Here is a 26,546-nt window from a genome sequence, read left to right as displayed (position 1 = left end):
GGGCCTGACTCGGTCTCTGTGTCGTTGATTGGGCCTGACTCTGTCTCTGTGTTGTTGAATAGGCCTGACTCCAGTCTCTGTGTTGTTGAATAGGCCTGACTTCGGTCTCTGTGTTGTTGAATAGGCCTGACTTCGGTCTCTGTGTTGTTGAATAGGCCTGACTTCGGTCTCTGTGTTGTTGAATAGGCCTGACTTCGGTCTCTGTGTTGTTGAATAGGCCTGACTTCGGTCTCTGTGTTGTTGAATAGGCCCACTTCGGTCTCTGTGTTGTTGAATAGGCCTGACTTCGGTCTCTGTGTTGTTGAATAGGCCTGACTTCGGTCTCTGTGTTGTTGAATAGGCCTGACTCGGTCTTTGTGTTGAATGACTTTGCTTTAGCATGTGACTTTGACTTGAATGACCTTGTCCCCAGGCTAATTTTGCTACTAAATATAGAGCCTGGAAACACTGTGCAACAAAGTGGGACTTAAAAGTGCTGTGGGTTAAATGTTGAGGTGGGAGAAAGACTGCTACAGCTGTATTAGATGGCACTTTAAAAAGAAATCAAAATCGCCAATCAAAATACAAGTCACATTTTATTGGTCACATACACATGGCTAGCAGATGTTATTGGTCACATGGTTAGCAGAAGTTATTGGTCACATGGCTAGCGGATGTTATTGGTCACATGGCTAGCGGATGTTATTGGTCACATGGCTAGCAGATGTTATTGGTCACATACACATGGCTAGCAGATGTTAATGCGAGTGTAGCGAAATGCTTGTGCTTGACATGACCTATTACAATCCTATTACAGCGACCATATTCTTTTTTGGAAGCCCAATTGATTCTGAGTTTGGGCATATAAAGTTTATATGTGAACCAGATCTACAATGCATACTTTCCCTATCTCACTTCCTGATTTAGCCTAAATCACATGCGCTGTTCGCACTTTGAAATCCACAAGGTAATCAGGGGGTTGCTAGATCAGGGGTTTGTCATACTCATTCCAAGCAGGGCCTAGTGTCTGTTGGGTTTTTGTTTTTTTTCCCCTTTCAATTAAGACCGAGACCAGCAGTTCTTTACTAATCAGTGACCTTAATTCATAAATCAAGTACAAAGGAGGAGCAAAAAAAACAAAAAAAAAACGCAGACACTCGGCCCCCCGTGGAACGAGTTGGACACGTGTACTAGATGCTGATGTACTGAGAGATCAGCCAATGAAGTTCCAGAGGTAGTTTTCCCCTCCGCTCCTGCCATAGGCTCCATTCAAGTCCCTTTCTGAGACTGTGAAACCAGATGGTTGCAAAGAGAAAGAGCCGGCTGGTGGACACGATTAGTTGTTGACCGGTCTGACCTAATTCTAACCCCAGTCATCAGTCTTATTTCCCAGGTGGTCTGCACAGCGTTTCTATATTCTGAATGCCCTACCTTTCTTCCTATGTTTTTAAATGCCCTTATGACCTTTGACCTTTTTTTTATTTTGATTACCCTCTCATTGTGACTTTTGTTGTGACTTCCTCTTTAACCCCAGTCATCTGTCTTGTCTCCCAGGTAATGGCCTTACATTGTCCATATGTTTTGAAAGCCTGTCCTCTTTGTCCTCACGTCACTGTCTCTAACCATTTTCTTTGGGAATTTAATCTTTACACTTTATACCTATAATACTGGTGCCGACTCCCAAATGGCACCCTATTCCCTATGTAGTGCCTATGGGCCCTGGTCAAAGGTAGTGCACTACAAATGGAATAGGGTGCCAATTGGGAAGCAGACCCCATGTGTCTTTGTTGCGACTGCTGTAACCTCTGTGTCACCTGTCACCTGTCTGGTGTCCCTGCAGGTTGTGGTCCACACTAAGAAAGGGGAGCGTCTGTACCGCATTTCACCTTGGGCCAAGTACGCCATCCAGGCCGAGAAACAAGTCATCTATGACTGGGTCCACTGGGACCCTCCTCAACCTTACATGGTAAGTACTGAATTCCTCCTCAACCTTATCTGGTAAGTACTGAATTCCTCCTCAACCTTACCTGGTAAGTACTGAATTCCTCCTCAACCTTACCTGGTAAGTACTGAATTCCTCCTCAACCTTACCTAGTAAGTACTGAATTCCTCCTCAACCTTACCTGGTAAGTACTGAATTCCTTACCTAGTAAGTACTGAATTCCTCCTCAACCTTACCTGGTAAGTACTGAATTCCTCCTCAACCTTACCTGGTAAGTACTGAATTCCTCCTCAACCTTACCTGGTAAGTACTGAATACCTCCTCAACCTTACCTAGTAAGTACTGAATTCCTTACCTAGTAAGTACTGAATTCCTTACCTAGTAAGTACTGAATTCCTTACCTAGTAAGTACTGAATTCCTCCTCAACCTTACCTGGTAAGTACTGAATTCCTCCTCAACCTTACCTGGTAAGTACTGAATTCCTCCTCAACCTTACCTGGTAAGTACTGAATTCCTCCTCAACCTTACCTGGTAAGTACTGAATACCTCCTCAACCTTACCTGGTAAGTACTGAATTCCTCATCAACCTTACCTAGTAAGTACTGAATTCCTTACCTAGTAAGTACTGAATTCCTCATCAACCTTACCTAGTAAGTACTGAATTCCTTACCTAGTAAGTACTGAATTCCTCATCAACCTTACCTAGTACGTACTGAATTCCTTACCTAGTTAGTACTGAATTTCTTACCTAGTAAGTACTGAATTCCTTACCGAGTAAGTACTGAATTCCTTACCTAGTAAGTACTGAATTCCTTACCTAGTAAGTACTGAATTCCTTACCTGGTGAGTACTGAATTCCTCATCAAACTTATCTAGTAAGTACGGAATTCCTCATCAACCTTATCTAGTAAGTACTGAATTTCTTACCTAATAAGTATTGAAGTCGTCCTCAACCTTATCTAGTAACTTATACAGTCTAATATTACACTGGCCTCCATCACTTTACATATAGTAAATGATGAGTTCTGTACAAGATCTATCATCAGTGATGAAGCCAAAAAACACTCCCCATCCCAGACAAACCTGCATCACATCCTAACTGTCATCCTAATCATTCATGATGGTTTTCAATGGGGAAACTCATTCACATGTCTATTCTAACCGCAATAGCTGATGTTATTGAGTCTGTGCTCGATGTTTGGTGTCAGTATGTAAGGGAGGGGGCTGCATGGTGTCTGTCCTCCCTCAGCAGAAGAGCCTGCAGACCAAAACAATGAAAGGCTTTGTCTGAAATGGCATCCTGTGCACTATGGTCAAAAGTTATGCCCTTTGTAGTGAAATAGGGTGATATTCGGGACATATCCAAAGTGTTTTAATGACCATTGTTATTTCCCTCTATTTTAATTAGGCGACAGTGGTCTCTCTCTCAATTCAATTACAGAGATCTTTATTGACATGTGGAAACATGTGTAAATTACCATAGCAAGCGAAATAGATAATAAATAATTTACAATAAACATTACACTCATAAAAGTTTCAAAGAAATTAAACATAAATATGGGTTGTATTTATAGTGGTGTTTGTTCTTCACTGGTTGCCCTTTTCTTGTGGCAACAGGTCACACATCTTGCTGCTGTGATGGCACACTGTGGAATTTCACCCAGTAGATATGGGAGTATATAAAAATTGGATTTGTTTTCTAGTTCTTTGTGGGTCTATGTAATCTGAGGGAAATATAGTGGGGCAAAAAAGTATTTAGTCAGCCACCAATTGTGCAAGTTCTCCCTCTTAAAAAGAGGAGAGAGGCCTGTAAATGTTCATCATAGGTACACTTCAACTATGACAGACAAAATTAGAAAAAAATCCAGAAAATCACAATTGTAGATTTTTTTTAAATTAATTTATTTGCAAATTATGGTGGAAAATAAGTATTTGGTCACCTACAAACAAGCAAGATTTCTGGCTCTCACAGACCTGTAACAACTTCTTTATGAGGCTCCTCTGTCCTCCACTCGTTACCTGTATTAATGGCACCTGTTTGAACTTGTTATCAGTATAAAAGACACTTGTCCACAACCTCAAACAGTCACACTCCAAACTCCACTATGGCCAAGACCAAAGAGCTGTCAAAGGACTGTAGTGCCAGACAGTCCAGCAGTCCCCCTGCTTAAGCCAGTACATGTCCAGGCCCGTCTGAAGTTTGCTAGAGAGCATTTGGATGATCCAAAAGAAGATTAGGAGAATGTCATATGGTCAGATGAAAGCAAAATATCACTTTTTGGTAAAAACTCAACTCGTCGTTTTTGGAGGACAAAGAATGCTGAGTTGCATCCAAAGAACACCATGCCTACTGTGAAGCATGGGGGTGGAAACATCATGCTTTGGGGCTGTTTTTCTGCAAAGGGACCAGGACGACTGATCCGTGTAAAGGAAAGAATGAATGGGGCCATGTATCGTGAGATTTTGAGTGAAAACCTCCTTCCATCAGCAAGGGCATTGAAGATGAAACGTGGCTGGGTCTTTCAGCATGACAATGATCCCAAACACACCGCCCGGGCAACGAAGGAGTGGCTTCGTAAGAAGCATTTCAAGGTCTTGGAGTGGCCTAGCCAGTCACCAGATCTCAACCCCATAGAAAATCTTTGGAGGGAGTTGAAAGTCCGTGTTGCCCATTAACAGCCCCAAAACATCACTGCTCTAGAGGAGATCTGCATGGAGGAATGGGCCAAAATACCAGGAACAGTGTGTGAAAGCCTTGTGAAAACGTACAGAAAACGTTTGACCTCTGTCATTGCCAACAAAGGGTATATAACAAAGTAATGAGAAACTTTTGTTATTGACCAAATACTTATTTTCCACCATAATTTGCAAATAAATTCATTAGAAATCCTACAATGTGATTTTCTGGATTTTGTTTGTCATAGTTGAAGTGTACCTATGATGAAAATTACAGGCCTCTCTCATCTTTTTAAGTGGGAGAACTTGCACAATTGGTGGCTGACTAAATACTTTTTTGCCCCACTGTATGTGTCTTTAGTATGGTCATACATTGGGCAGGAGGTTAGGAAGTGAAGCTCAGTTTCCACCTCATTTTGTGGGCAGTATGCACATTGCCAGTCTTCTCTTGAGAGCCAGGTGTGCCTACGGCGGCCTTTCTAAATAGTAAGTTTTGCTCATTAAGACTACGTTGTCAAAGTTTTCCTTAAGTTTGGGTCAGTCACAGTGGTCAGGTATTCTGCCACTGTGTACTCTCTGTTTAGGGCCAAATAGATTTCCAGTTTGCTCAGTTTGTTTGGTTAATTATTTTTAGTTCTAAGTAATTATCTTTTTATTTTCTCATGATTTGGTTGGATTTAATTGTGTTGCTGTGCTGGTGCTCTGTGGGGTCTGTTTGTGTTTTTGAACAGAGCCCCAGGACCCGCTTGCTTAGGGGACTCTTCTCTACATTAATCTCTCTGGAAGTGATGGCTTTGTTATGGAAAGTTTGGAAATCGTTTCCTTTTAGGTGGTTGTAGAATTTAGCTTCTCTTTTCTGGATTTTGATAATTAGCTGGTATCGGCCTAATTCTGGTCTACGTGGGATGTCGAATTTTATCTTCCTTTTGGTGACGTGGAAAGCCCTTCTTGCTTTGTCTCTGATCGTTCAAGGCTTTGTTGATGTTAAGGCCGAGGTAGGTATAGTTTTTTGTGTGCTCTAGGGCAACGATGTCAAGATGGAATTTGTATAAATGGGCTTGGACCTTTTTTTGAACACCATTATTTGTGTCTTACTGACATTTGCTGTCAGGGCCCAGGTCTGTCAGGGCCCCAGGTCTGTCAGGGCCCCAGGTCTGTCAGGGCCCCAGGTCTGTCAGGGCCCCAGGTCTGTCAGGGCCCCAGGTCTGTCAGGGCCCCAGGTCTGTCAGGGCCCCAGGTCTGACAGGGCCCAGGTCTGACAGGGCCCAGGTCTGACAGGGCCCAGGTCTGACAGGGCCCAGGTCTGTCAGGGCCCCAGGTCTGTCAGGGCCCAGGTCTGACAGGGCCCAGGTCTGTCAGGGCCCAGGTCTGTCAGGGCCCAGGTCTGTCAGGGCCCAGGTCTGTCAGGGCCCAGGTCTGGCAGAATCTGTGGAGAAGATCTAGGTGCTGCTGTAGGCCCTCCTTGGTTGGTGACAGAAGCACCAGATCAGCAGCAAACAGGAGACATTTTACTTCAGATTCTAGTAGGGTGAGGCCGGGTGCTGTTGACTGTTCCAGTGCCCTCGCCAATTCATGATATATATGTTGAAGAGGGTGGTGCTCAAGCTTCGTCCCTGTGGAAAGAAATGTTGTGTGTTTTGCTTATTTAGCTGCACACTTGTTGTTTGTGTATTGATTTTACGTATGTTTTTCCCCCCAACACCGATTTCCATCAATTTGTATAGCAGACCCTCGTGCCAAATTGAGTCAAAGCTTTTTTGAAATCAACAAAGCATGAGAAGACTTTGCCTTTGTTTTTTTTTTTTTTTTTTTTAAATTACGGTGTGCAGGTTGAATACGTGGTCTGTCGCATGGTAATTTAGTAAAACGCCAATTTGACATACTGTATGCTCAGGAAATGGTTTTCACTGAGGAAATGTACGAGTCTGTTCTTAATGATAATACAGAGGATTTTCCCAAGGTTGCTGTTAACTCATATCCCACGGTAGTTATTGGGGTCAAATTATCAGTCCTTGGTTCCAAATATTGGGGAGGATGCCAGAGCTGAAGTATTGCCAATTGGAATTCTGGTCTATGTATTTTACCATTTTAATTGAGGATACCATCAACACCACAGGCCTTTTTGGGTTGGAGGTTTTGTATTTTGTCCTGTAGTTCATTCAATGTAATTTGAGTATCCAGTGGGTTCTGGTAGTCTTTAATAGCTATCTAAGATTTGTAATTAATCATGTGTATGATCAATCATCACGTTTGCAGACGACAGCAGTGGTAAGCCTTATATTCAACAACGGCGAGACAGCTTACAGGGAGGAGGTGAGGGTCCTGGCGGAGTCGATTGTGTAACACAGGAGACAGCAGAGGGAGCATGCTCCCTATCGATGGGACCACAGTGGAGAAGGTGAAGAGCTTCAAGTTTCTCGGTGTACACATCACTGACAACCTGAAATCGTCCACCCACACAGACAGTGTTGTGAAGAAGGCGCAAGAGTGCCTCGTCAACCTCAGGAGGCTGAAGAAATTTGCCTTGGCACCTAAGACCCTCACACACTTTTACAGATGTACCATTGAGAGCATCCTGTTGGGCTGTATGGTACAGCAACTGCACCGTCCACAATCGCAGGATTCTCCAGAGGGTGGTGCGATCTGCCCAACGCATCACCGGGGGACACTGCCCGCCCTCCAGGACAGCATCCAGTGTCACAGGAAGGCCAAAATGATCATCAAGGACTTCAGTCAGCCGAGCCACGGCCTGTTTACCCCGCTTCCATCCAGAAGGTGAGGACGGTACAGATATGTCAAAGCGGGTTCCGAGACACTGAAAGGCCATCAGACAGTTAAATAGTCACCACTAGCCACCCAGTAACCTGTTCTGACCTTTAGTCAATGTCACTAGCCGCCTACCATCCGGTTACTCAACCCTGCACCTGAGAGGCTGCTGCCCTATGTACATAGACATGGAACACAGGTCACTTTTTAATAAAGTTTACATACTGTTTTACAAATATACTGTATTCTTGTCAAGGCCATCCTATTCAACTGTGTGTGTGTGTACTATCCTACATATTCAACAGATATACTACATATTCTATCCACATACTGTCCATAATGTCTATACATCCAATGATGTATTTATTTATATACACTACGTTACCAAAATTGTATTTATTTTTATTTATTTTATTTCACCTTTATTTAACCAGGTAGGCAAGTTGAGAACAAGTTCTCATTTACAATTGGGACCTGGCCAAGATAAAGCAAAGCAGTTCGACACGTACAACAACACAGTTACACATGGAATAAACAAACATACAGTCAATAATACCGTAGAAAAATGAGTCTCTATACAATGTGAGAAAATGAGGTGAGATAAGGGAGGTAAAGGCAAAAAAGGCCATGGTGGCAAAGTAAATACAATATAGCTAGTAAAAACATATTTAAAAAATAAACACTGGAATGGTAGATTTGCAGTGGAAGAATGTGCAAAGTAGAAATAGAAATAATGGGGTGCAAAGGAGCAAAATACATAAATAAATACAGTAGGGGAGAGGTAGTTGTTTGGGCTAAATTATAGATGGGCTATGTACAGGTGCAGTAATCTGTGAGCTGCTCTGACAGCTGGTGCTTAAAGCTAGTGAGGCGGATAAGAGTTTCCAGTTTCAGAGATTTTTGTAGTTCGTTCCAATCATTGGCAGCAGAGAACTGTAAGGAGAAGGAATTGGTTTTGGGGGTGACCAGAGAGATATACCTATTGGAGCGCGTGCTACAGGTGGGTGCTGCTATGGTGACCAGCGAGCTGAGATAAGGGGGGACTTTACCTAGCAACGACTTATAGATGACCTGGAGCAAGTGGGTTTGGCGACGATTATGATGCGATGGCCAGCCAACGAGAGCGTACAGGTCGCAGTGGTGGGTAGTATATGGGGCTTTGGTGACAAAACGGATGGCACTGTGATAGACTGCATCCAGTTTGCTGAGTAGAGTGTTGGAGGCTATTTTGTAAATGTCGTCGCCGAAGTCGAGGATCGGTAGGATGGTCAGTTTTACAAGGGTATGTTTGGCAGCATGAGTGAAAGAGGCTTTGTTGTGAAATAGGAAGCCAATTCTAGATTTAACTTTGGATTGGAGATGTTTGATGTGAGTCTGGAAGGAGAGTTTACAGTCTAACCAGACACCTAGGTATTTGTAGTTGTCCACATATTCTAGGACAGAACCGTCCAGAGTAGTGATGCTGGGCGGGCAGGCAGGTGTAGGCAGCAATCGGTTGAAGAGCATGCATTTAGTTTTACTTGAGTTTAAGAGCAGTTGGAGGCTACGGAAGGAGAGTTCTATGGCATTGAAGCTCATCTGGAGGTTAATTAACACAGTGTCCAAAGAAGGGCCAGAAGTATACAGAATGGTGTCATCTGCGTAGAGGTGGATCAGAGACTCACCAGCAGCAAGAGCGACATCATTGATGTATACAGAGAAGAGAGTCGGTCCAAGAATTGAACCCTGTGGCACCCCCATAGAGACTGCCAGAGGCCCAGACAACAGGCCCTCTGATTTGACACACTGAACTCTATCAGAGAAATAGTTGGTGAACCAGGCGAGGCAATCATTTGAGAAACCAAGGCTATCGAGTCTGCCGATGTGGATGTGGCGATTGACAGAGTCAAAAGCCTTGGCCAGGTCAATGAATACGGCTGCACAGTATTGTTTCTTATCGATGGCGGTTAAGATATCGTTTAGGACCTTGAGCGTGGCTGAGGTACACCCATGACCAGCTCTGAAACCAGATTACATAGCGGAGAAGGTATGGTGACATTCGAAATGGTCGGTAATCTGTTTGTTGACTTGGCTTTCGAAGACCGTAGAAAGGCAGGGTAGGATAGATATAGGTCTGTAGCAGTTTGGGTCAAGAGTGTCCCCCCCTTTGAAGAGGGGGATGACCGCAGCTGCTTTCCAATCTTTGGGAATCTCAGACGACACGAAAGAGGTTGAACAGGCTAGTAATAGGGGTTGCAACAATTTCGGCAGATCATTTTAGAAAGAAAGGGCCCAGATTGTCTAGCCCGGCTGATTTGTACGGGTCCAGATTTTGCAGCTCTTTCAGAACATCAGCTGACTGGATTTGGGAGAAGGAGAAATGGGGAAAGCTTGGGCGAGTTGCTGTGGGGGGTGCAGTGCTGTTGACCGGGGTAGGGGTAGCCAGGTGGAAAGCATGGCCAGCCGTAGAAAAATGCTTATTGAAATTCTCAATTATAGTTGATTTATCGGTAGTGACAGTGCTTCCTATCGCTGAGATCTTGGTTGAAAACAGCAGAGGTGTATTTAGAGGGCAAGTTGGTTAGGATTATATGTATGAGGGTGCCCGTGTTTACGGCTTTGGGGTGGTACCTGGTAGGTTTATTGATAATTTGTGTGAGATTGAGGGCATCGAGCTTAGATTGTAGGATGGCTGTGGTGCATGCTCCAGTTTAGGTCGCCTAGCAGCACGAGCTCTGAAGATAGATGGGAGGGGGGGGGGGGGGGGCAATCAGTTCACATATGGTGTCCAGAGCACAGCTGGGGGCAGAGGGTGGTCTATAGCAGATGGCAACAGTGAGAGAATGGTTTTTAGAGGTGGATTTTTAAAATTTAAAATATTAGATCAGAACTCTGCAGGCTATCTCTGCAGTAGATTGCAACACCGCCCCCTTTGGCCGTTCTATCTTGTCTGAAAATGTTGTATTTCAGAATGGGGATTTCAGAATTTTTGGTGGTCTTCCTAAGCCAGGATTCAGACACGGCTAGAACATCCGGGTTGGCAGAGTGTGCTAAAGCAGTGAATAAAACAAGCTTAGGGAGGAGGCTTCTAATGTTAACATGCACGAAACCAAGGCTATTACGTTTACAGAAGACCTCAAAAGAGAGCGCCTTGGAAATAGGATTGGAGCTAGGCACTGCAGGGCCTGGATTCACCTCTATATTAACAGAGGAGGAGTAGGATAAGGGTACGGCTAAAAGCTATGAGAATTGGTTGTTTAGAAAGTCCGGAACAGAGAGTAAAAGGAGGTTTCTGGGGGCGATAAAATAGCTTCAAGGTATAATGTACAGACAAAGGTATGGTAGGATGTGAATACAGTGGAGGTAAACCTAGGTATTGAGTGATGATGAGAGAGATATTGTCTCTAGAAACATCATTGAAACCTGGTGATGTCATCGCATGTGTGGGTGGTGGAACTAATAGGTTGGATAAGGTATAATGAGCAGGACTAGTTTTAGATTAACTAACTTCTTAGTAATGACTCGGGACGTCGGGTTTGATACGAAAGCTTATTTTAGTCAGAATACTTGTTTACGTTACATTTAACAACAATTGTTTTGGTACAGAGCAATGCAGGTAAGATGCTGTTGGAAAGTCAGCCACAATCCCCGCACCTGCACATAATTGGCGCGTTATCACTCATTCATCTCGCAAGGCATTCTGGGACTTGCAGTCAAAAAGCGTAATTCAACACAACCCAATACAATTACATATGCAAATAAATCTAAAGAAATATCTTTAGATACAGTTCAAAGAATAAACTTAAACATTAACTCTGTAACACATTAAAGTTACAACATCCTCCCCCCCGATGAACAATTGTGTTCATCTAGATCTCTAGGCAGTATATCAACTGAATAGGTCTCCTCAACAAAGTCCCTGAAGCAGTACGAACTGAACATGATCTAACTAAGCCATCTCGGCCTGGAAACAGTTCCTCAATCTTTCCTAGTTTCCAGGTTTGTCTGGGTAGGTTATCTTCTCCAATGAGTACAACGTCACCCGCTTTCAGTGGGGTGGGCTGTGGTGTGTCACAGCGGTGTGCTGACTTTAGATCCAGCAAGTAGTCCCTTCGCCAACTGTTCCAGAAACTGGTCACAAGTCTCTGCCTGTACTTCCATCTGCGTGTCATTTCCCGCTTGTTTAACGTTGGGTGCTGAGTGTCAGCTGGAAATGGCTTTGGAGGCAAAGAGGTTAGTCTTTTACCCACCAGGAAGTGTGCTGGGGTCAGGGGTTGTGGTTCATCCACCTCATTGTGCACGAAGGTCAGAGGCCTAGAATTTAGGATAGCTTCAACCTCTGTCAGGACTGTGCATATCTCTTCAAAATTAAGTGAAGCTCTCCCAAGAACCTTTCGCAGGCATGTTTTTACTGACCTGACGAGTCTTTCCCAGAATCCGCCCCACCAGGCTGCTCGCTCTGCGATGAACCTCCAGGTGATGCCCCTTTCTGAGAAGAACGCCAAGAGTTGGGGCTCTTCGATTGCCTTCCACAGCTCTTTCAAGTCCTGATCAGCTCTCTTGAACGTTTTTGCATTGTCTGAGTAGATTACCTTGCATAATCCTCTCCTTGAGATGAATCTTTTTAGAGCTAACAAGAATGTCTCTGTTGACTGATCTGAGACCAGTTCCAAATGCACTGCTCTGGTTACAGCACAAGTGAACAGTGCAATGTATGACTTCTTCACAGAACCATTTTCTTTCACATAGAGCGGTCCTGCAAAATCCACACCTGTGACTTCGAATGGTGGGGATTCAGTTATTCTGTCTTTTGGTAAAGGCGCAGTGACCTGTTGTCCGGCCCTTGCCTTGAATCTCTTGCACACTATACATCTTGCCACTGTGCTCTTGACTAGCTGCCTAGCACTCAAGATCCAGTATCACTCTCTGATTTGTACTAGAGTGTCTCTTACTCCAGAATGCATCACCTTCTCATGTTGGTACTGTATCAGCATTTCTGAGTATCTGGACTTATTGGGCAGAACCCATGGGTGCTGCTCTCTGAATGTGAAGTTGGACTGTTGCAGTCTTCCTCCTACACTGAGTAGTTCGTGTTCGTCCAGGAAAGGTTTCAGTTCTCTGATTTTACAGTCATTGTTTAGGCTTTTTCCTGCCTTCAGTAGTTTGATCTCCTGTCCGAAACTCTGTTGTTGTGTTACCTTAATCCAGTACTTTTCTGCATCGAACAGTTCGTCAGCAGTCAGTTCACCTTGCATCTTTATGGTTGTACGAGCATTGGCTATGAATCTCTTTATCCAGGCGGTGACTCTGAACACTCTTTTCAGTTTGCTGTACCTTTCAAGCTCCAACACAGGTTCAGTGCTGTCTGTGCTGTTTGCTGCGAGTTGTACAGTAACCTGGCAACTGGACTTGAGTTCTATATTCACCTCTTCCGGAACCTTGTTATCATCAGTCTCTTCGGACTGATTGGGTGATGTCAGAATTCTGGGTCCATTCCACCATAGCTCGCTCTGTGTCAAGTTTCTAACAGTTTGTCCTCTTGTAGGGAGGTCAGCTGGATTAGTTGTCCCTTCAATATGTGACCATGACTCTGGATTGGTCAAGGACTGGATCTCCGTCACTCTGTTCGCAACAAACTGTTTCCATTTCTGAGCTGAGCTGCAAATCCAATGCAGCACGATCATCGAGTCTGTCCACATGTTAATCTGTTTTTCTTCCATTTTCAGTGTGGTCATCAAGTTGTTTGCTAGTCTCGCTCCAATCACAGCTCCCATGAGCTCCAGGCGTGGCAGCGTCATTTTCTTAAGTGGGGCTACCCTGGACTTGGATGCGACTAGACTTGTTGTTTCCCTGTCTTGTGACTCACCTTGCAAGTAAGCTACTGCACTGTAAGCCCTTTCACTTGCATCACAGAACACGTGTAGTTTCAGGGTGTGGTTATTCTGTGGCCGCATGTCTGTTCTGTACCACCTTGGTATGGTGAGCTGGTGTAACTGGGGTAGTTCTGAACACCACTGTTGCCATTCTCGTGTCAGATCAGGTGGTAATTCTTCGTCCCAGCTGAGTCCCCTCTCCCACATTTCCTGGAACATGCACTTGATCCTGATGGTGAAGGGAGTTAAGAAACCAAGAGGGTCGAAGATACGTGCAGACGACTGCAGAACACTTCTCTTTGTGTTTTCCTTTTGCTTTAGAATGCTCAGTAACGGCCTGAGGTCAAACACAAAGTCATCTGTTCCCGGTCTCCATACTAAACCTAAAACCTTCAGCACTACTCCTTGTGTTTGTAACGTCAACGGGTGGTCAGTTGTCGTACTCTCCTCCCATTTTGTTTTCAATTCAGGAGAATTGGTCATCCACTTGCAGAGGTCCATGCCTGCATTCGACAGCATTCGCTTTGCAGTTGTTGTCACAAGGTAAGCCTCTTCAACATTGCGTGAACTTGCAATGAAGTCATCTACGTAGAGTGACTCTCTCAGTATCTCTACAACTTCTGGTTGTTCTGTTTCATATTGTTTCAGGTGCTTCCTGATTGTAGCTGCCAGCAAAAATGGACTTGGGGAAGCTCCAAATACCACTCTTTTCATCCTCAGCACACGCAGCTCCTCTTCATTTTCTCCTCTTGGTGGGCCAGTGAGCCATAGAAATCTCACGGCGTCTCTGTCTCTCTCTGCTAGGGATATCTGCAGGAAAGCTTTCTTGATGTCTGCCATGAATGCGATCTCATGTAGTCTGAACTTTATCAGAACGCTGAGCAGATCCGGATTCAGGTTCGGTCCTGTGAGTAGACAGTCATTGAGAGATGGACAGCCATCTTCATGGGACGAGGCATCAAACACCACTCTCAGTTTTGTTGTCACCTTATCTTCTCGGAGTACTGCATGGTGAGGTAAGTAGTATTTTACGTTGTCTGCACTTGATGCGTTGTCCTTGGGCACGTCCTCTGCCATATCTTGTTGTAAGTAGTCTTCTACTACTTCATTGTATCTGCTGTACAACGTCACATCCTTCTTCAGCCTTTTCTTCAGACATTCAAACCGTTTCTTGGCGATTCTATAGTTGTCTTGGAGTTCTGGCATTTCTCGTTTCCATGGCAACTCCACATGGTATCGCCCATCTTTGAAGGTGGTTGTTTCCTCAAACCTTTGTAGAGCCTCGGTTTCCTCTGAGTTATGTGTTTTCTCGCTTAGAATACCCAGAGACTCAAGCTCCCAGAATGCATGCAATTGCTTGGAGACTAGTGTGTCTTCATCAAGTGGGATGAACATGCAAGTTGCCTCGGCGACACTTGACATGGACACGGGTCCCTGCACCGACCATCCAAAGGTGCTCTCTAAAGCAACTAGCGTCTCCGTCAGTCGCTCCACTCTGCCTGATACTATCTGCCAGTAGTAGTCTGCTCCTATCAGGACAGAGAGTTCAGGATCATTGTCATCTCCTGGAAAGTCTGCGAGCTGCAGTCCCCTTTTACTGAGCTCATGCTGAATCCGTTCACCAGGAACCTTCATCACAGCTGTGCACACTTGTGGGGTTTCAATTGCCTCTATCTCTATTCTCTGCTGTTTGTCCCAGACATTCTCCAAGATGACTTTCACTGTGTTGCGTTGGGATGTTGCTGGGGCAGAGGAGCCAAACGTGTGAAGAGTGAGTGCCTCTTGTCTGATTACTGGTAGCTTCAAGCCCTTCACAAGGTTTTCATGTATGAAGCTTCTCTGACTGCCTCCATCTAGTAAGCAACGAGCTATCTTCCTGCCCGATGGGCCTTCTACCCATGCCTTTGCCGTTTGTAGCAACACAGTGTTCTGTCCATCTGGTTTCATCTTCACTGAATGGGGAATAACTGAGGAAACAACAGCATCTACAGAAACAGTAGGGGGTTGCACCTCCCTCCTCTTACTGGTACAAACCGCAATGTGATGTCTGCTTCCACATGTTGCACATGACACATCTTTGACTTTACAGAATTTTGCTATGTGTCTCTGTCCTAAACATACAAAGCATCTTCCCATGTTCTTTAGTTTCTCTTTGCGTGTAGCAATATTGTAGTCAGTGCAGTTTTCTGATTTGTGGTCTGCACTGTCACAAAATAGACACGTTTGTTGTTCCTTCTGGCTGGTTGTATGCAGTGCTGCAGCAGAGGGCATGTTGGGTCTTTTTGTTTTCATTTCATTGGAGAAGCATGACTTGTTCCATGGTTTGCTCTCTTTCTGTTGGTTGTATGATCTTGTCATTTGTAGCGCTCTCTCCCTGCTCTGAACCTCTTTCTGTAGGAAACTGATAATCTCAGACACTTTCCATTCATCATCTACTCCCCTCTGACGACTATAGTCAAGAGCTATGTCCTCTGGAATCATCTGCAGTAAGATTGGGAATAGTAGGCTTCCATAGGTTTCTGACACTACACCCAGTGATTCCAGGCTCCTAATCTGAATTTCACATTCATCATATAGCTGCCTCAATGCATTTAGATCAGAGGATTTCTTCACAGGTGTGAGATTCAGCAGCTTTGACATATGAGCACTAATCACAAGATCTTTCCTTCCAAATCTGCTCTTGAGTAGAGTGATTGCATTATCATAGTTACTGTCTGTTAACATCAGTCCTGCTACTGCCTTTGCAGCTGGTCCAGTGAGATATGTTTTCAGATAGGTAAACTTCTCTTTTTTACACAGGGAATCATTGTTGTGAATAGCAGTCTCATATTGGCTCCAAAACTCCTGCCACATACTGACATCTCCATAGAATTTCTCAATAATCAACTTCGGTAGCCTTACTGATTGTCTCTGTGATATGTTTGAGTTAGCGTCACTCACCCGGGCTGGTAGTGGATTGACGTCCTGTTTCTTCGTTATCACTCTTTGTGCACGGCTCTTCAGCATGATAATGCGTTCTTTGTAATCCTCCGTGCATGCAATCTCTGCCTCCAATCCGTCCAATGGCGTTAACTGTTCAATTCCACGATCGAGCTCAAACAAACTGTCCTCCTTAGCGGATAGCAATTCCAACAATGTACTCAAGTGATCGGTATCCGGATTTGACTGGGATATTTCCACGTCAATCTGATTCAAAATCCGCGTTGTTGCGCCTCGAATGGTACCCCGCTTTCGTCTCATTCTTTCTGCTTCATGCCGACGTTCCTCCTCAGCCATTTCAGCCACTTCTTCGTCGCAGCTCATATCCCAGGTTTCGGCGCCAAATTTTAGATTAACTAACTTCTTAGTAATGACTCGGGACGTCGGGTTTGATACGAAAGCTTATTTTAGTCAGAATACTTGTTTACGTTACATTTAACAACAATTGTTTTGGTACAGAGCAATGCAGGTAAGATGCTGTTGGAAAGTCAGCCACAATCCCCGCACCTGCACATAATTGGCGCGTTATCACTCATTCATCTCGCAAGGCATTCTGGGACTTGCAGTCAAAAAGCGTAATTCAACACAACCCAATACAATTACATATGCAAATAAATCTAAAGAAATATCTTTAGATACAGTTCAAAGAATAAACTTAAACATTAACTCTGTAACACATTAAAGTTACAACAACTAGAGGCTCTACAGTGAAATAAGCCAATAAAAACTAACCAGAACAGCAATGGACAAGGCATATTGACATTAAGGAGAGGCATGCTTAGTCGAGTGATCATAAGGGTCCAGTGAGTAGTGAGGTTGGTTGGGGTCACGGCGATTCAGACAGCTAGTCGAGCCATCGGTAGCAATCTAGCATAGGATGGAGGTCTGTTTTTAGTCACCTCGTACGTTTCCGTCGGTAGATTAGTGAGTGGCCCAGCCAGAGCCTGGACTTGAAGCTCTGGAGAGACCTGAAAATAGCTTTGCAGAGACCCCATCCCCATCCAACCTGACAGATCTTGAGAGAATCTGCAGAGAAGAATGGGAGAAACTCCCCAAATACAAGTGTGCCAAGCTTGTAGCATCAAGCTAGCATTGCACTTATTGGTCTACCACTGGCCAATCAGATCGCTCAGATCGTTGTGTCTGCACAGTTTCCTCTAACCATAGACTAAAAAGAAACCTTGAATGCACAGCAAAGTTGATACTGTGAGAATTTAAAAAAAATCAAACAAGGACTAGAGAGAGGCTCAGTGAATACATAAAAGAGCCTGCTGTATTTATAAGTAAGTTCATGTTTGTTGTTATTCAGCACTGTCAACACTTTCATAAGCCATAAAATGCACGTTCTCCCTACTTTCACTAACGCTACAGCCAGCACTGCAGCTGCAATAATAAATAAGTATAGCAAATTGATTCCGATAAGCTTGTTATGTTATGTTTATTTTTTCACCTTGTTTATTTTGTTCATAAAGTTTTTGCCACCATCTCTTAAGACCGAAAAGAACTTCTGGATATCAGAACAGCGATTACTCAACCCGAACTGGACAAAGATTTTTTTCTTTAATGAGTCGAGCGCAAAGGATTTTCTGCTGATACTGGACCAGGCCCAAATCCACATAATTCCCATGAAGAAAAGACCCCCGATCGAGGGGACGCAGGTCCAGGTGCCTTGTAAGAATTCGTAGGCAGGTGGGTAACCCGCCTCTACCCTCCGTCCTATTGGCCAACGTGCAATCATTGGAGAATAAACTGGATATCTTATGTTTCACAGAGTTGTGGCTGAACATGTATAATATACAGTTGGCTGGGTTTTTCGTGCATCCACAAGATAGAACAGCTGCCTCCGATAAGACAAGGGGTGGCGGCGGTCTGTGTCTATTTGTCAATAACAGCTGGTGCACAAAATCTAATATTTAAGGAAGCTTCAAGGTTTTGCTTGCCCGAGGTCGAGTATCTCATGATAATCTGTAGACCACACTATTTACCAAGATACTTTTCATCACTGTCTATTTACCACCACAAACAACTACTGCCACCAAGACCACACTCAACCAGCTGTATAAAGCCATAAGCAAACAAGAAAATGCTCATCCAGAAGTGGTGCTCCTAGTGGCCGGGGACTTTAATGCAGGCAAACTTAAATCAGTTTTACCTTCTACCAGCATGTCACATGAGGGAAAAAAAAAATCTAGATCGCCTTTACTCCACACACAGAAATGCATACAAAGCTCACCCTCCATTTGGCAAATCTGACCATTAATTATATTCTCCTGATTCCTGCTAACAAGCAAAAACTAAGCTGGAAGTACCAGTGACTGTTTTGCTTGCACAGACTGGAATATCTTTTGGGATCCATCTGATGACATTGAGGAGTATACCACATCAGTCGCCTGTTTTATCCATTGGTGCATTGATGACGTCATCCCCACAGTGACCATGCATACCCCAACCAGAAGCCATGGATTACAGGCAACGTCTGCACTGAGCTAAAGGCTATAGATGACACTTTCAACAAGCAGGATTCTAACCCTGACGCTTATAAGAAATCCCGCTATGCCCTCCGACGAACCATCAAACAGGCAAAGCATCAATACAGGACTAAGATTGACTCCTACTACAGCGACTCCGACGCTCGTCGGATGTGGCAAGGCTTGCAAACTATTACGGACTACGAAGGGAAGCCCAGGCACGAGGTTCCCAGTGACCTACCAGACGAGCAAAATGACTTATTTCTCCCCCCCTTTTTTCTCCCCAATTTAGTGGTATCCAATTGGTAGTAGTTAGTCTTGTCTCAGCGCTGCAACTCCCGTACGGACTTGGGAGAGGCGAAGGTCGAGAGCCAATGCGTCCTCTGAAAAACAACCCAACCAAGCCCCACTGCTTCTTGACACGATGCACATCCAACCCGGAAGCCAGCCGCACCAATGTATCAGAGGAAACACCGTACACCTGGCGACCTGGTCAGCGTGCACTACACCCGGCCCGCCACAGGAGTCGCTAGTGCGCAATGAGACAAGGATATCCCTGCTGGCCAAACCCTCCCTAACCCGGACGACGCTGTGCCAAATGTGCCCCGCCCCATGGGCCTCCCGGTTGCGGCCGGCTGCGACAGAGTCTGGGCTCGAACCCAGAATCTCTGGTGGCACAGCTAGCACTGCGATGCAGGCAAAATTACTTCTATACGCGCTTCAAGGCAAGCAACACTGAAGCATGAGAGCATCAGCTGTTCCGGACGACTGTGTGATCACGCTCTCCGTAGCCAATGTGAGTAAGACCTTTTTTAAAATAGGTCAACATTCACAAGGCCACAGACATGTACTCAGTGCATGCGCTGACCAACTGGTAAGTGTCTTCACTGACATTTTCAACCTGTCCCTGACCGAGTCTGTAATATTACATGTTTCAAGCAGACCACCATAGTCCCTGAGCCTTAGAAAACCAAGGTAACCTGCCTAAACTACCGACCTGTAGCACTCACATCTGTAGCCATGGAGTGTTTTGAAAGGCTGGTAATGGCTCACATCAACTCCATCATCCCAGAAACACTATACCCACTCCAATTCGCACACCGCCCCAACAGAGCCACAGATGACGGAATCTCTATTGCACTCCACACTACCCTTTCCCACTTGGACATTAGGAACACCTACGTGAGAAGGCTGTTCATTGACTACAGCTCAGCGTTCAACACCACAGTGCCCTCGAAGCTCATCACTAAGTTAAGGACCCTGGTACTAAAAACCTCCCTCTGCAACTGGAACCTTCCACCCGGGCCAACCCCAGTTGATCCTCAACACGGGGGCCCCTCAGGGGTGCTTGCTTAGTCCCCTCCTGTTCTCCCTGTTCACCCATGACTGCATGGACAAGCACGACTCCAACACCATCATTAAGTTTTCCGACGACACAACAGTGGTAGGCCTGATCACCGACAAGATGAGACTATAGGGAGGAGGTTAGAGACCTGGTAGTGTGGTGCCAGGACAACAACCTCTCCCTCAACGTGAGCAAGACAACGGAAATTATTGTGGTCTACGGGAAATGAAGGGCCGAGCTCGCCCCCATTCTCATCGATGGGGCTGCAGTGGAGCAGGTTGAGAGCTTCAAGTTCCTTGGTGTCTACATCACCAACAAACTAACATGGTCCAAGCACACCAAGACAGTTGTGAAAAAAGGCAGGACAATGCTTATTCCCCCTCAGGAGACTGAAAATATTTTGTATCGATACTCAAAAAGTTATACAGCTGCGCCATCGAGAGCATCCTGACTGGTTGCATCACAGCCTGCTATGGCAATTGCTCGGCCTCCGACCGCAAGGCACCTCAGAGGGTACTGCGTACTGCCCAGTACATCTCTGGGGACAAGCTTCCTGCCATCCAGGACCTCTATACCAGGCGGTGTCAGAGGAAGGCCTTAAAAATTGCCAAACACTCCAGCCACTGTAGTCATAAACTGTTCTCTCTGCTACCGCATGGCAAGCGGTCTCCGGAGCAGTCCAAAAGGCTTCTTAGCAGCTTCTACCCCCAAGCCATAAAACTGCTGAACAGCTAATGAAATGGCTACCCGGACTGTTAGTGTAAAAACAGTTTCTACTCGCTGTTTATTATCTACGCATAGTCATACCCCTACCTACATGTACAGTACCAGTCAAAAGTTTGGACACACCTACTCATGCCAGGGTTTTTCTTTAATTTGTCTATTTTCCATGTTGTAGAATAATAGTGAAGACATCAAAACTATGAAATAACACAGATGGAATCATGTTGTAACCAAAAAAGTGTTTAACAAATCAAAATATTTTTGAGATTCTTCAAAGTAGCCACCCTTTGCCTTGATGACAGCTTTGCACACTTTTGGCATTCTCTCAACTAGCTTCATGAAGTAGTCACCTGGAATGGGGGTACCCCCTGAGTCTCTTCCCTGTTTCACATCTGGTAGTTTGGTGGATGGGACTATCAGCTCTCTGTAACCTAGAGGGCAACCATTGGGTCCGTCTCCTCTATACCATGTTTCTTGTAGGATGACAATGTCTGTATTTCCAATTTCTTGAAGTTTAAGTTCCTGCTCTTTTAGGCCAAAGGCAGATGACGTCAGACCTTGTATATTCCAGGATGCGTGTCTAGTGTTTTCGTGTGGTTTAGACCCAGACCATTTACAGTAGGCTTGAGCAGAGCATGTTGAGCATCTGATACATTACTTTTAGGTTGCGATTGGATGGGTGTATTAGTGGGGGTTGGACCTGTTGCTCTGCTCACGGCCTGGGCATATGTGTGGCTGTCATGTTGAGGCACTTGCTGCAGTGGTGGGGGACATGAGGTGGCGGAAGGTCTGATCTGGGGGAGCTTATATAGGGTGTGGTCAGGGTTTGTCTCGGCTGGTTGTGGTGAGGATTTGGCTGGTGTTGCTGTGTTCAATCAGTTAATCAAATGTATTTTTAAAGCCCTTCTTTACATCAGCTGATGTCACAAAAAAACACAAACGGCAAGCAATGCAGGTGTAGAAGCACGATGGCTAGGAACAATTCCCTAGAAAGGCTGGAACAGCATGGTCAATTGATAATAATCACAGTAGTTGTCGAGGGTGCAGCAAGTCAGCACCTCAGGAGTAAATGTCAGTTGGCTTTTCATAGCCGATCATTAAGAGTATCTCTACCGCTCCTGCTGTCTCTAGAGAGTTGAAAACAGCAGGTCTGGGACAGGTAGCACGTCCGGTGAACAGGTCAGGGTTCCATAGCCGCAGGCAGAACAGTTGAAACTGGAGCAGCAGCACGACGAGGTGGACTGGGGACAGCAAGGAGTCATCAGGCCCGGTAGTCCTGATGCATGGTCCTAGGGCTCAAGGTCCTCTGAGAGAAAGAGAGAGAATTAGAGAGCATACTTAAATTCCCACAGGACACCGGATAAGACGGGAGAAATACTCCAGATATAACAGACTGACCCTAGCCCCCCGTCACAAACTATTGCAGCATAATTACTGGGAGGCTGAGACGGGAGGGGTCGGGAGACACTCTGGCCCCATCCAATGCCAAACAGGGCCAAACAGGCAGGATATAACCCCACCCGCTTTGCCAAAGCACAGCCCCCACACCACTAGAGGGATATCTTCAACCACCAACTTAATGAAAACCCCATGAAAAGAGTGACCTCAAAACAAAATCAGAATGTTTTTTCCTCAGGGTTTCGCCTGCTACATAAGTTCTGTTATACTCACAGACATGATTCAAACAGTTTTAGAATCTGCAGAGTGTTTTCTATCCAAATCTACTAATTATATGCATATCTTATCTTCTGGGGATGACATCCGGACGTGAAAATACTGCCCCCTGTCACCAAGAAGTTAACAGGAAGCCATTATAGAGAGGCACTTGAGTAATATGATCAAATTGTGGGGTTCTAGTCAAGATTATAGCAGCCATGTTTAGCACTAACTGAAGTGTATTTAGTGCTTTATCCAGGTATCCGGAAAGTAGAGCATTGCAGTTGTCTAACCTAGAAGTGACAAAAGCATGGATTAATTTTTCTGTATCATTTTTTGACAGAAAGTCAGATTTTTGCAATGTTACTTAGATGGAAAAAAGCTGTCCTTGAAACAGTCTTGATATGTTTGTCAAAAGAGAGATCAGGGTCCAGAGTAACGCCGAAGTCCTTCAGTTTTATTTGAGATGACTGTTCAACCATCAAGATTAATTGTCAGATTCAACAGAATATCTATTTGTTTCTTGGGACCTAGAACTAGCATGTCTGAGTTTAAAAGTAGAAAATTCACCGCCATCCACTTCCTCATGTCTGAAACACAAGCTTCCAGGGAGGGAAATTTTGGGGCTTCACCATATTTCATCAAAATGTACAGCTGTGTGTCGTGTGAAAGCTAATATTATGTTTCCGAATGACATCACCAAGAGGTAAAATCTATAGTGAAAATAACAGTGGTCCTAAAATGGAGCCTTGAGGAACACCGAAATGTACTGTTTGTCCACAGAGACAAACTGATATTTTTCGGACAGATGAGATCTAACCCAGGCCATAACCGGTCCGTGTAGACCAATTTGAGTTTCCAATCTCTCCAAAAGAATGTGGGAATCAATGATATCAAAAACAGCACTAAGGTCTAGGAGCACGAGGACAGATGCAGAGCCTCGGTCTGACACCATTAAAAGGTAATTTACCACCTTCATAAGTGCAGTCTCAGTGCTATGATGGGGTCTAAAACTAGACTAAGGTGATAGGGAGCTGTTTATTATGTTCAACATAGGAGGGCCAAGCATAGGAAGCAGCTCTTTCAGTAGTTTAGTTGGAATAGGGGCCAGTATGCAGCTTGACGGTTTAGAGGCCATGACTATTTTCATCAAGGTGTCAAGATATATAGTATTAACTTGAGTGTCTCCCTTGATCCTAGGTCCTGGCAGTGTTGTGCAGACTCAGGACAACTGAGCCTTGGAGAAATACGCAGATTTAAAGAGGAGTCTGTAATTTGCTTTCTAATAATCATGATCTTTTCGTCAAAGAAGTTCATGAATTTATCACTGCTGAAGTGAAAGCCATCCTCTGTTGGGGAATGCTGCTTTTTAGTTAGCTTTGTGACAGTATCAAACTACATTTTGGACTGCTCTTACTTTCCTCAATTATGTTGGAAAAATAGGATGATCGAGCAGCAGTAAGGGCTCTTCGGTACTGTCTTTCCAAGCTAGTCAGAAGACTTCCAGTTTGGTGTGGCGCCATTTACGTTAAAATTTTCTGGAAGCTTGCTTCAGGGCTCGGGCATTTTCTCTATACCAGGGAGCTAGTTTCTTATGACAAATGTTTTTAGGGGTGTGACTGCATCTAGGGTATTATGCAAGGTTAAATTGAGTTCCTCAGTCAGGTGGTTAACTGATGGAGAGAGTCTGAAAGGGCATCTAGGAATCTTTGGGTTGTCCGAGAATTTATAGCATGGCTTTTGATGATCCTTGGTTGGGGTCTGAGCAGAATATTTGTTGAGAACTTAATTGACTCAAACTGAATAAAATGGTGGTCCTATTATTCCAGGATTATGAGGAAGAACATTAAGATCCACAACATTTATTCATAGGGACAAAACTAGGTTCAGAGTATGCCTGTGGCAGTGAGTAGGTCCGGAGACATGTTGGACAAAACCCACTGAGTTGAGGATGGCTCCGAAATCCTTTTGGAGTGGGTCTGTGGGCTTTTCCATGTGAATATTAAAGTCACCAAAAATAATATTATCTGCCATCTTTTCACGATCCAATAGGATTTCAGGGAACTCGGTGAGGAGCGCTGTATACGGCCCAGGAGTAGGCTGCATAGATTTCATGACTAGAAGCTAAATTCTTTACATTTTTCTATCGTAAATGTTAGCAACACCTCCGCCTATGCGGGATGCACGGGGGATATGGTCACTAGTGTAGCCAGGAGGTGAGGCCTCATTTAACACAGTACATTCATCAGGTTTAAGCCATGTTTCAGTCAGGCCAATCACATCAAGATTATGATCAGTGATTAGTTCATTGACTATAATTGCCTTTGAAGTAAGGGATCTAACATTAAGTAGCCCTATTTTGAGATGTGAGGTATCATGATCTCTTTCAATAATGACAGGAATGGAGGTGGTCTTTATCCTAGTGAGATTGCTAAGGCGAACGCCGCCATGTTTAGTTTTGCCCAACCTAGATCAAGGCACAGACATGTTCTCAATGGGGATAGCTGAGCTGACTACACTGACTGTGCTAGTGGCAGACTCCACTAAGCTGGCAGACTGGCTATCTCATTGTGGAGCTAGGGGAGTTAGAGCCCTGTCTATGTTGGTAGATAAGATGAGAGCACCCTTCCAGCTAGGATGGAGTCTGTCACTCCTCAGCAGGCCAGGCTTGGTCCTTTTTGTGGGTGAGTCCCAGAAAGAGGGTCAATTATCTACAAATTCTATCTTTTGGGATGGGCAGAAAATAGTTTCAACCAGCGATTGAGTTGTGAGACTGCTGTAGAGCTCATCACTCCCCCTAACTGGGAGGGGGCCAGAGACAATTACTCGATGCCGACATCTTTCTAGCTGATTTACACGCTGAAGCTATGTTGCGCTTGGTGACCTCTGAATGTTTCATCCTAACATCGTTGTTGCCGACGTGGATAACAATATCTCTGTACTCTCTACACTCGCCAGTTTTAGCTCGCCAGTTTTAGCTTTAGCCAGCACCATCTTCAGATTAGCCTTAACGTCGGTAGCCCTGCCCCCCGGTAAACAGTCTATGATCGCTGGATGATTCGTTTTAAGTAATACTGCGGGTAATGGAGTCGCCAATGACTAGAGTTTTCAATTTGTCAGAGCTAATGGTGGGAGGCTTCGGCGTCTCAGACCCCGTAACGGGAGGAGTAGAGACCAGAGAAGGCTCGGCCTCTGACTCCGTCCTGTTGCTTAATGGGGACAACCGGTTGAAAGTTTCTGTCGGCTGAATGAACGACACCGGTTGAGCGTTCCTACAGCATTTCCTTCCAGAAGCCATGAGAAAATTGTCCAGGTGCGGGGACTGTGCGAGGGGATTTATACTTCTAACGTTACTATCTGTACTTACTGGTGGTACAGACACTGTTTCATCCTTACTGGTGGTACAGACACTGTTTCATCCTTACTGGTGGTACAGACACTGTTTCATCCTTACTGGTGGTACAGACACTGTTTCATCCTTACTGGTGGTACAGACACTGTTTCATCCTTACTGGTGGTACAGACACTGTTTCATCCTTTCGGTGGTACAGACACTGTTTCATCCTTACTGGTGGTACAGACACTGTTTCATCCTTTCGGTGGTACAGACACTGTTTCATCCTTACTGGTGGTACAGACGCTGTTTCATCCTTACTGGTGGTACAGACGTTGTTTCATCCTTTCCTACACTTAAATGACCCATGCCTATCGATTTGCGTCTGAAGCTGGGCTTGCTGCACAGCTATCCTCACCATAAGGCAATCTTTCTCCTATGTATTATGAGTGGTGCAATTAGAAGTCATAATGTTAATGTTACTACTTAGCTTCGGCTGGTGGAGGTCCTGTAGAACCGTGTCCAGATATAGCGTCTGGGGTGAAAAAGTTAAATGGAAAAAAGGTTAGCAACAAACCGCACAGCAGCACGTGAACATGTCTACAAGTTGTGACAGGAAATGACGGGGAAAAGTGTTCTTAGTGTAGGTTGTCTTGGCGTCGGTTCCCCAGGTGCAGGTCCTCCGGAGTGGGTCTCGCTGGTTTTGGCGGGGTGTCCGTTGCTCTTGTGTGAGGTGCTGGGGCTGCGGTTGAGGGTGATGTCCTTCAGTCCTGGCAAAAATTTGAACTGCTATCTTGAAGAGGTGCACCTGAGTGTAAAGGCTGT

At 44.9% G+C, this 26,546-nt stretch overlaps 1 protein-coding gene across 1 annotated transcript in view; it reads left to right on the top strand.

Moving 5' to 3' along the window:
- The window catches only part of LOC139385592 (glucan (1,4-alpha-), branching enzyme 1b), a 353,162-nt gene that overhangs the window by 72,982 nt on the left and 253,634 nt on the right, over window positions 1-26,546 (top strand). Inside the window, exon 4 of the mRNA XM_071130792.1 lies at window positions 1,820-1,945. Coding sequence (XP_070986893.1) covers window positions 1,820-1,945 — 126 coding nt within the window. The remainder of the gene's footprint in view (window positions 1-1,819; window positions 1,946-26,546) is intronic.

Source organism: Oncorhynchus clarkii, chromosome 27 (genome assembly GCF_045791955.1).
Source record: "Oncorhynchus clarkii lewisi isolate Uvic-CL-2024 chromosome 27, UVic_Ocla_1.0, whole genome shotgun sequence".
NCBI classification, from domain to species: Eukaryota; Metazoa; Chordata; class Actinopteri; order Salmoniformes; family Salmonidae; genus Oncorhynchus; species Oncorhynchus clarkii.
This window is presented reverse-complemented; position numbering and strand designations above follow the sequence as displayed.